Raw genomic sequence first — 11,256 nt, 5'->3', positions numbered from 1 at the left:
GGGTGGGGGGGGATGATCCCAGTATTTACCTTTTTGTTAAGTCTGGTATTTATATTGGTCTCTTTTGCCAAGCTGTTAAGTTACAAGGCCACAAACAAACCAACATCATTTGTCAAGTGGTGGCAGTAGAAAAAAAATACACACACTCACACGTGATGGACTTCCATACAGTTTCCATCTACCAAATTCACTCACAAGGCTTTGATTGACCCAGGACTATTGCTGAACACTCTTACCCAAGGTGACATGCAGTGGGACTGAACCTGAAACCACCTGGTTGAAAATTGAGCCTCTTAACCACATAGCCATGCCTGCACCTGATGATAGAATGCACAGAATAGTAACAGGTTAGATTGGGCATGAGGGCTGCCTCCAAGCATTTCATCAAGTAGCTCTGTATTATGAGCCTTCTTCAATTAAACTGGAAGTGGTTCCCTAATGACTACAACTGTCCTTACAAGATTTCAATTATGGAAATATTTCCTTAGCTTTGTTTGTTATTCTGTAATGTTAAATGTTTCCCCATTATAAAATGAAACTAATATAAACATGTAATGAAAAGAAACTGCTGTTTTGATATTATAATCGTTTGTTAATGTTGAACTTTTGTTACTTCAGATGAATCTGCCCAAACAGCTTGTGGGGCCACCCTGTATGCTATCAGTCAACGTAGCCCAGATATTCTTAAAAGACATGCTGCTTTGGTGATGCCGTTTGTATTCTTTGCTATGCATGAACCAAAAAACACAACCAAAGGTAAATAGCCGTTTAATTTATTAAGCAATGATTATTCAAAATAATTAGATCATGAAAAATTGTACAAATCTTTGCCTTTTATTTCTTTCTGTTATTGGACGATGACAATTTGGCACCACGTAACAATACTTATCATCTCAATTCACTCATTACAGCAATTACCATAAAGGTACCCAATCAGGATACAGTTTTTAAAAATTTTTAATTTTCATTTTATTTTGTAATTGCTTTTTAATGAAATCCTGTTATTTTTCTTCAGATTCTGATTCTAGTTTATCCATATGGGATGAAATCTGGTTTGAAATAGCTCCTGGTAAGTTGAGTAAAATTTTTATAGTTTCATATTAAGACATGCCATATTTATTTGTTTACAAGTTGCACTTTTTTTGTATACAACTTCAAAAAAAAAAAAAAAATCAAAATTTCCTCTTTGACATGTGGTTCAGAAATGTTGTGCAAGAAATTCCATCATCATCATCATCACAACTATCCACCATTATAATACTAATTTTCCTAACACTAACCATTTTGCTGAGTATACTGTGTGCATTTCTCATGGCACCAGCACTGCAGGTTTACCTTGTCCTCAACAAAACTAAAAAGCTCCCTCAAACTCTGCGTTGTTGCTGTTTGATTCAATCTACCAACCACTTACAGAGTACACTAGGTGATTTTATTTTTATAAGGAATGGGTTTAGCCTACAATAGACAATTCTGATATCCTAGAAACTATCATATTTCTTAGAAGATAAGATAATTAATTTCTCAACTTTCTTTTGGAACAAATAAAGAGGTATGGTCGTCACTCTGAACAGACAAGAAATACATCTTTTGTATTAACAGGGTACTAGTGTAAAGATAGAAACAGGTGTAAATAGAAAAGGGTTTTATAGTGACAGGATACTGATGTGAATTAAGAAAATGGTTCTGGATTAGCAGGGCACTGATAAAATATAAAGGGGTTTTTATATTGACAGAGTGTTAATGTTAATAGGAAAGGGGATTTGTATTGACAGGGCACCAATGTAATAGAAAAACGGTTTTGTATTGAAAGAGCCCTGGTGTAAATGGATGGTGTGTCTGCAATTTTCTCAATATTCTCATGATTTACTTTATTTCAGGCACAGAACCAGGGATTCGATTATATCTTCAAGAAATCACTGAGATTCTTTGTTCAAGTTTAGAATCTCAACAGTGGAACACCAAAGGCCAGGCTGCTAGAGCTATTGGCACTGTAGCTACCAAATTGGGACCTAAATTGACTTCTCCAAGCGGCGATATTCTACTCAAGGCTCTTTTAACTGGATTATCTGGAAGAACATGGAAAGGAAAGGTCTGACAATGTCATGCATCGAATATTTCCTGTCATTTAGGATTTTTAAATAGAAATAGTGTTTTGCTTGTTTACTTTTTAAAATTGAAAAAATATTTCTAAAAAGAAATTAGTAAATTTTGAATTAATTTATAGTGTTCTTTGATTAATATTTCAAGATTGGGCTCAGGCATAGCAGTGTAGTAAGAAGTTTGCCTCCCAACCACATGGTTCCGGGTTTAGACTCCCTGTGTGACACCTTGGGCAGGTGCCTTCCACTGAAGCCCTGGGATGACTAAAGCCTTGTGAATGGATTTGGTAGATAATAACTGAAAGAAACCCCTCGTGTGTACACACACGTGTGTGCGCATGTGTTACTGTCTCCGTGCCTCGACTTCATGTAAACAAATGCTATCATCATGCAAGCAGTGTCCTTTTGTTTCCAATCTTCCGTGAAAATTTGTCTGATCATAGGGAATATTTCCTTGCTTGGAACAGGTGTCAGTTGATGACAGAAAGGACATCCAACTGTTGAAAATCTACCTCAACAAATTCTTCACAGAAAGTGGTCATTAAAAAATGATGATGAGTAGGAGGATAACGGGCTAAAGTATTTGCTAGTTAGTTTAATGTTTGTTGTTTCCATGTTTGCTTGGGGTTAGAGAGGGAATTATTGGCGGAAGAATTTCATGGCCAGATGCTCTTTCTATCACCAACACTTACTTGTTTTTCATGTAAGAGGTTTTCTAATCCAGAAGTCTTCAAAAGCACAGAACAACTTGTCATAATATCAAATAAGTAACATCAACACTGTCACCATGTCAATGAAGCTGAGATAAACATGAAATAGCCACATTCATGAACATTTGCACACAGACACACATACATATAGATACATGTGCACACACACAAACACATAATTGGCTCTCCTGTCGAAGATCATTTCACTGTGTCAAGTTCCTATATGATTCATACTGAAACAATCTGTTGTTTTTCTTTTAGAAAAATTTACTCGAAGCTGTAGGCAAGATATGCTGTAACTGCAAGTAAGTTTAATGTTATCTGACATCTGACTTTCACTACCACTCTTCTTCTCCCTCCTCCTTAACAGTTCATATTTGTAGTGAACAGGAAGTACATGTAACTGAATCAACCTTCTGTATATATGTGTGTGTATATCCTAACTCCACATTTTTTTTATGTATATGTAATGTATGTGTTAAATTGAGGATATTACTTTAAAGCTATTTCAAGACTAACAACAGAATATTTACCGATAGAGTGGGGTAGGTGACTCAATTTTCAGACTAGAATCGGATTTATTGCTAAATTGACTTGGATACACAAACAAATAAATACACACAAATGCTAAATTGACTAGGGCACACACACACAAATAAATATAAAACATTTAGATCAGTTCAAATGTGTTTGGGACATATTTGACTTGTGGAAAGGCTGTATTGATTGCCGTTTACTGTTGAGAATAATTCTTGCTTTAGGCCTAAGTTGTTAAAATTACCAAGTCATTTCATGGTTGTCCTTTTGGCAGAAAAGTGAATGCATTTCTAGCTTTTTGGCTACCATCAGTCTGCAAGGGAGACAACTCTGAAATGACTTTTGAAGTCTTTGCTTCCTTTGTGTGACAGTGGTCTAGGTTGGAATAAAATATCGTAATAGGCACATGAAATCAGTGTTGTACATAAACGGACATTGAGATCTGTTCAAGATATATATATATATATATATACACACACATACACATGCACTGTGGACTTCTGTACAGTTTCCATCAACAAATTCACTCGCAAGGCATTAGTCAACACAGACCTGTAGACGGAAACACTTGCTCAAGGTGTGCCATACAATGAGAGCGAACTCAAAACCATGTGGTTGCAACTCAAGCTTTTAAGTATTTATCCAGTCCTACAGTTGTTATGATGTAGTAGTTTTCTATTTGTATCAGCTCTCATCCTTTCTGTATGCAGAGTAGATGTATTAGTTGAAATTTACAGAAAAACAAAAGACAAAGACAGGTGCATGAACAACAAGTAGGTATACTGGTTTGATGCTTGGGAAAGTGAGAAAGTCTTTTACATTTCGAGCCTACGCTCTTCAACAGAAAGGAATAAGAGAAAATAAACAGAGAGAGAATAAAAATAACTTGTGGATTTAGCGATCAAGCATGGCAACTGGTTAGGAAAAAAAAGGTTTGACAGGAGAGGTAGAAAGAAGGGGACATAATAAAGTAGATGTATTATATCTGTATCAACTTTGGTGTTGGGGTTGGCTTCAGAATTCTGTTAGTAGTTTCCTAGTTATTATGTCTCAGCTCTTTAATTCCACTCCACTTCCAATTTATGACTGGTATGGCCAGTGTGTTTAGTTATACTTGTCATTTTTTTCCTCTTTTCACATTATTTACAAGCTTATTTCTAAACCATTTCCTACAGACCTTTATTAGAAGACAGAACAGAAGCAAGTGAAGATAAACCAGATATCAACCAGGTTAGTAGATATTGTATTATAGCCTTCATTACTTACATTATTATCCCCAAGAGAAAACAATCAACAAAGGAATCTTGATGTTGTTGACCAACCTGCTAGAACAAGCAGTCAAATCACAACTCTAGCTTAAAAGGGAAAGATAGATTCATTTCATCATCATTTTAACATCCACTTTCCCATCTTTGTTGAGGAAATATTACCTTGGTTGGAAAGAGGTGAGGGTTAGCAACAGGAAGGGCATCCAATTGTAAAAAATATGTCTCAACGAATTCCATCTGACTCATGCAGGCATGGAAAAGTGGATGTTAAAAGGATATTTAATGATTGTGTAAATACAGAAGCCAAAAACAGAATTTTACTGGAAAATCAAAAACAAAATCTTATGAGTAAGAGGTGTTGTCTCATTCAACAAATGTGAATTGATTTTTAATTAAATGTTGTTTTGCTGTTGCTTGACTCTTTGTAAGCCCTATTCCAGCCAAGAGCATTCTATTTCTTAAGGTTACATAAGATGATATTATCTAATGCAGGGGTCCCCAAAATAATAAACAATAATAATTAAGTAGATGTGCATTTATCGACCCCCCAGGGGGTCGACATCGACCACTTTAGAGACCCCTGATCTAATGTATCCTTCCTTTTTTTTAAGACTGGCTTGTTATTTCTAGCAAATCAAGGAACCTCATAGAAGCACCTTTGTTGCTTCCTTTAATTAAATGTAAAGTACTTGGCTCTAAAACTCTCAAGACATTCAGTAACGAATATGAGACATAGTTTCCATGAACATTTGAAGTTACTTTTGATATGAGAGAGTGAGCTGGCAGTCATTATCCCATTATCACGCTGGGCAAAATGCTTAGTGGTATTTCACCCATCTTTACATTCTGAGTTCAAATTCTGCTGGGGTTGACCTTGCCTTTCGTCCTTTGTGGGGTCAATAAAATAAGTACCAGTTGAGTACTGGGTCGATGTACTCGATTTATCCACTCCTCTGAAATTGCTGGCCTTGTGCCAAAACTCAAAATCGATATTAGAGAGAGAGAGAGAGAGAGACTAAATCTTTAATTACATATGACATTGTCATTTAGTATACACTCTTCCGTACTTGCATGGGTCAGACGAGATTTGTTGAAGCAGATTTTCTATGACAAGATGCCTGTCCCATTGCCAACCCTCACCTGTTTCCAAGTAAAGTGATATTTCCTGTGGCCAGATATGTTATCCGCAGAACACTTGAAACAAACAGCGTAACTTGTATGATGGTGATGCTCATTTACAGCCATCATATGATGTCAAGACAAGGGTGCACACACACACACACACACACACACACATACATACACAATGGGCTTCTTTCAGTTTCTGTATACCAAATCCCAGGTTAAAGTTGATGTATGCATATACATAATTGATTTTATTTATTTATTTATTTTGTCTTGGAATCTATATTTGTTTAGGTGCTTGATGTTATCTTAAGGGAATGCAAGAAAGAGAACAAAGAATATCGAATAAAAGGTCTACATACTGCAGGTTCAATCCTTGAACTCTATAAAGTGGACAGGTTCGAGGTCCTCTGGCTTCTACTACAACCCTCTCTTAATACAGTAAGTATCTTATCATCATCATCAGTACCTCTATCATCATCATCATCATCATCATTATCACAATCAGGGTGATGGATTAGCGGAATTCTTAGAGGATTGGCAAAAATGCCTTGTGGTATTTAGTTGTAGCACTTTATGATGGGAGTTCAAATCATTTTGGAGTCAACTTTATCTTTCATCCTTTCAGAGTCAATAAAACAAGACACATGGAGCTCAAAAAGGTGCTCAAGGTGGTTGTTGGCATGATGGTTAATAATGTTGTGGGTGTTTACCAAGTCAGTTGCCAGACGTCGGAGCTTCAATGAATCTATGCCCAGGGTTGCAAGGCGATCAGAGTGTGGTAGATGCCTGATGGAGGGTATTCGCTTGGTTGCATGTCTCTGAACAGTTAACAGGAGGTCGATGTCCTGAGCCAGGTAGGGGCTCCAGACGGGTGATGCAAATTCCAAGTGTAGCTGCACCATAGCCATACACAGTCTTAAATCGATAGCTGGGAGAGTGGCTGACAGGCTTTGCTGAGTGATGCCAAGACACTTTCAACCTTCTTGGCAATTTTAGAGATGTGCTTTGTCCAGTGCAAATCGCTGCTGACAGCAATACCCAGGTCACGTTCACAAGAAGACTTCTTGATATTAGTGTTGTGGAGAGAGCGTGTGGATGCTGGGTTTCTCCTCCCAAAATACATGGTGGTACACTTGTCCACAGCCAACTTGAGTTGCCAGTCTGTGAGCCATTGTTGCTTTGTGTTTAGGTCTGATTTCAGAAAAGATCTATAATGTTCAGGATCTGTCCTTTTCATCTCAAGGTACAGCTGATGTCATCTGTATTTGTGTTTTGGACAAAATGGTTAGCAGCATTTCTCCTAACTTTCTAAGTTCAAGTCCCACTGAGGTCAACTTTACATTTCATCTTTGTGGGGTCAATAAAATAAAATACCTGCGGGCATGGCTGTGTGGTTAGGAAGCTTGCTTCCCAGCTACATGGTTTCGGGCTCAGTCCCGCCACGTGGCACCTTGGGCAAGTGTCTTCTGCTATAGCCCCGGGCCGACCGAAGCTTTGTGATTGAATTTGGTAGGCGGAAGTTACTGCCGCTTGTGTATATGTCTGTGTATGTGCTTGTGCTTCTCCGAGAGAGAGAGAGGGAAGTACTGAAGTTGATGACAGTGACTTACTCCCTCCCTTCAATGTTGCTGGTTTGTGCCTGTGTCAAAGACAATTATTGAAAATGGTGAGCTCAAAGAATCACTAGAGCATCAGGAACAAATGTCTTTACAACATTAATTGTGGCACTTTGCATTCTGAGTTCAAATCCTGTTAAGGTCACCTTTGCTTTTCAGTTGGGGTTGATGGTATTTAATAAATCGCTTCTCTTAAATTTATTAGCCTTGAAATCATTATTTTTATCATTATTGTCATCAAAGAAGTGAGCTGGCAGAATCATTAGGACATCAGACAAAATATAAAGTAAAACCTTGCCCATGTCTGCTCCTCAAAGAATGACTTTTCCACTGCAGATCCACGAATGTAGTGAGACCCTAACCCTTGAGTCTGAGTAACTTTCCAATAGCATGTTCGAAGCCATTGTTACTAAAATCTGGCATTCATCTTTTGTTTATTTTAGTCAGAAAGTGATTCCAATGAAGATGAAGATAACTCAGTTACCAGCCTGGGAATCAAACTGGAATACCAACAAGCAGTATTTGAATGTTTGGGGAAAGTTTGGCCAGAAAATGCTCAGACACAAAGTAAGAATCATTTTTATTTGCTTCTCTGCTTTATTGCTACTTCAACAATTTTGTTGCAAACACATTTCTTTTTTTTTTCTTTTTTGGTCGCTGGAGTGTTTTTTTTCTTACCCTGGCACCAACATCTTAATACTGACTCCGCAAACACTACATCGTCTCTTGCACTTCATATGAGCCAATGCGAGAGCCTCTTAGTCAGTGGTTCTGAGCCTTTTTGTAGCTCAGTGGCCCCTTTCATCAAATGATATTTTACAAACATCTGCTTTGGTATAAGAATTTGTGCTCACTGTTTACACAAAATTCTATCCGTGTTTTAAACCTGGCAAAGAATTTTCGAAACTGTGTTCAAAAAAATAAATATTATATCTGGTTTAAATATTTTATTTCTCAGAAAGAACATGGCCCCCACCATAGCATCCTTTTGACATTAGCTGTCCCCTTGTGATATCACTGACAATGGAGGTCATGTGTTTGATTCCTGGCGGTGCATTGTGACCGTTGTCACATTTGTCCCTACAGTGAAGGCATGTGGCTTCGTATTTCGGGTATTCAGCTCATGGTCATAAGTTTGATTCCTGGTGGCACATTATGTCCTTGGGCAAAACACTTTATTTCATGTTGCTCCAGTCCTCTCAGCTGGTAAAAATGAGTTGTACCTGTATTTCTAAGGGCCAACCTTGTCACATTGAATTTCCTTGAGAACTACATTAAGGGTACATGTGTCTGTGGAGTGCTCAGCCACTTGCATGTTAATTTCACGAGCAGGCTGTTCCGTTGATTGGATCAACTGGAACCCACCTCATCATAGCTGACAGAGTGCCAGTACAAAGTGGAAAATGCCTACAATGTGTGTGGATTGACAGACACACATTTTCTCTCTTAGTGTAAACACTGTATCTATTCCAACATTTATCATCCATGCCTTCAGGACAAACCACCAAACTATTAATGTTCTTGTTTTTCTTTTTCTTATCAGCCACCTATCAAGAGTTGTTTTGTGAGCAGCTGTGTCAGTCGTTGATGAGAGGTGTGTGGAAGATACAGATTTCAGTAATGAAGTCCATACAGAAATATCTGAACAGGTGAGTAGTCTACTACATTGATGTAATGAGTAGGTGTGCGTGTGTGTTTCTGTAGATACCTGTGTTTGACTCTGTGTGTGTATTTTGTATGTATGTTTGTCTGTTTTGTACATATCCATTGTACTTGGCACTGTGACCTCTTGCTACGAAGAGATTCACTGTAAGAAAAACATTACACACAAAATAGCCAGTATTGATATTGATAACTTTATTCACTCCAAACACTGTGCTGCGATGTACACAACTGTCACTGCAGAAAATAGCTATTAGTGTACCTTGCATATAGCTTCTTCACTTTTGAGGTGAGTCTACCAGCATGCAGAAACAGAAGAGACACTGGAGAAAAATAATTCATAGCCAGATGGCCACACTGTATTACCAAATAATAAATCACTGCACAATGTGGGTATATTTGGTGTGAGCTATGGGTCTTTAGTTGTTTAACTGTGTAGTCATGGGAGAAAAGTCTGTTTGATTTTTGTTCTGTTTTCCTCATAAATCAACATTTCTTATTCACTGGTTTACAATTGAAGCTAACCAAACACTTCCATGCTTCTGATTCAAGTTTGTACATAATTAATTGTTTGTTAATTGTGTTTGTCTTTTTTTATATCAGGCTATTAATCTGGCAAGACCAGAATGCAGTGAGCAATAATGTTGCAATGGCTAGTAAGATTATCAACCAAATACTCTCGTCTGTGATACCATGTTTAGGTGAGTTTAAACACCTTTCATTTGTTGCTGTCAATTGTGCTTTGATGTTTTCTCATTCAATGCCAGCAACTTTAGCTGCAGATCTTCCATTATTATATCAACTCTTTAGCCTTCAGATTACTCTGTCAAATGTAATGTTTATTTATTCACATCCTTTTGATTTAATTATGCATTATCTCATAACTTCTTGTTTTAAGGACATTTAAAAGATAGGTGTGAGAGGCTGGATCTGGCCAGTTTGAGCATAAAACAGGTAGAATATTTTGGGCCAGATATGACCAGTTTAAATAACAGCAGTTATATAATTTTGTCAGACTGCTGGACAACTGACCAAACACTCTAAAATATACAATAGTGTACACAACTCAACAGCTCGATTCAAATGGCTAAAACTAGTTTCATGAAATGTCTTATTCATTATCGTTTTAATGTCTACTTTTCCATGCATGCATGGTTTGGACAGAATTTGTTGAGGCAGATTTTCTCTGGCCAGATGCCCTTCCTGTCACCAACTCTCATCTGTTTCCAAGCAAGATATAATCTTGCTTGGAAACAACACAACCTGCTTGCTTACATAAATATTTAAAAAGTAGCTTCATCTGTATGAATCAGAAGAAATTTGGTAAGCCAGATTTTCTAAGGCTGGATGCCCCTCCTACCACTAACCCACGCCGGTTCCCAATGGCCAGACATGTTTTATGGAAGATTGTAAATAAACAATCAACACTCATTTGACAGTAATGTCAAGACAAGGGAACACACAAACACTGGTGGGTTTCTTTCAGTTTCTATCAACCAAATCCACTTACAAAGTTTGGGACTATACTAGAAGATAATTGCTCAAGATGCCATGCAGTGAGACTGAATCCAAAACTGCACGTTTAGAAAGCAAACATTAGGATCACAACTGAGCCTGCACCAATAATCTTTTCCCTAATTCTAAATCTGTGTCCTCTCATTAAATGTTTGAATTTCTGTTTTATAGGTAATATGAAATATTCTGTGATAAGATCAGAAGCAATGGTTGTGATAACACAAGTTGTCCGCAAATTACATGGTGAGAACATTACATTAATTTTCAGTTGCATTAATTAGTTGAAATAACCTAGCCATGATCTAAGTTATTCGGGAATGATCTGAAGGCCTGTACCGTACAATATACAGGGTGTCCACAACGTCTGGGTACATGGAGTAAATAAAATGATAACATAAACAATTCATCATCATGGTTTAACGTCCGCTTTCCATGCTAGCATGGGTTGGACGATTTGACTGAGGACTGGTGAAACCGGATGGCAACACCAGGCTCCAATCTAATTTGGCAGAGTTTCTACAGCTGGATGCCCTTCCTAACGCCAACCACTCAGAGAGTGTAGTGGGTGCTTTTACGTGTCACCCGCACGAAAACGGCCACGCTCGAAATAGTGTCTTTTATGTGCCACCCGCACAAGAGCCAGTCCAGGGGCCCTGGCAACGATCTCACTTGGCTTGCTGGGTCTTCTCACGCACAGCATATTTCCAAAGGTCTCGGTCAG

At 37.8% G+C, this 11,256-nt stretch overlaps 1 protein-coding gene across 1 annotated transcript in view; it reads left to right on the top strand.

The window, feature by feature from the left end:
* Positions 1-11,256, top strand: part of LOC106878177 (proteasome adapter and scaffold protein ECM29) — a 63,326-nt gene that overhangs the window by 48,424 nt on the left and 3,646 nt on the right. The window contains exons 38-47 of the mRNA XM_052974721.1: positions 619-756; positions 1,016-1,069; positions 1,878-2,089; positions 3,071-3,114; positions 4,522-4,576; positions 6,034-6,180; positions 7,802-7,925; positions 8,902-9,007; positions 9,624-9,721; positions 10,707-10,778. Coding sequence (XP_052830681.1) covers positions 619-756; positions 1,016-1,069; positions 1,878-2,089; positions 3,071-3,114; positions 4,522-4,576; positions 6,034-6,180; positions 7,802-7,925; positions 8,902-9,007; positions 9,624-9,721; positions 10,707-10,778 — 1,050 coding nt within the window. The remainder of the gene's footprint in view (positions 1-618; positions 757-1,015; positions 1,070-1,877; positions 2,090-3,070; positions 3,115-4,521; positions 4,577-6,033; positions 6,181-7,801; positions 7,926-8,901; positions 9,008-9,623; positions 9,722-10,706; positions 10,779-11,256) is intronic.

This window comes from Octopus bimaculoides, chromosome 19 (genome assembly GCF_001194135.2).
Source record: "Octopus bimaculoides isolate UCB-OBI-ISO-001 chromosome 19, ASM119413v2, whole genome shotgun sequence".
Taxonomy (NCBI): domain Eukaryota; kingdom Metazoa; phylum Mollusca; class Cephalopoda; order Octopoda; family Octopodidae; genus Octopus; species Octopus bimaculoides.
Note: the sequence above shows the minus strand (reverse complement) of the source record. Positions and strands in the feature narration are given on the sequence as shown.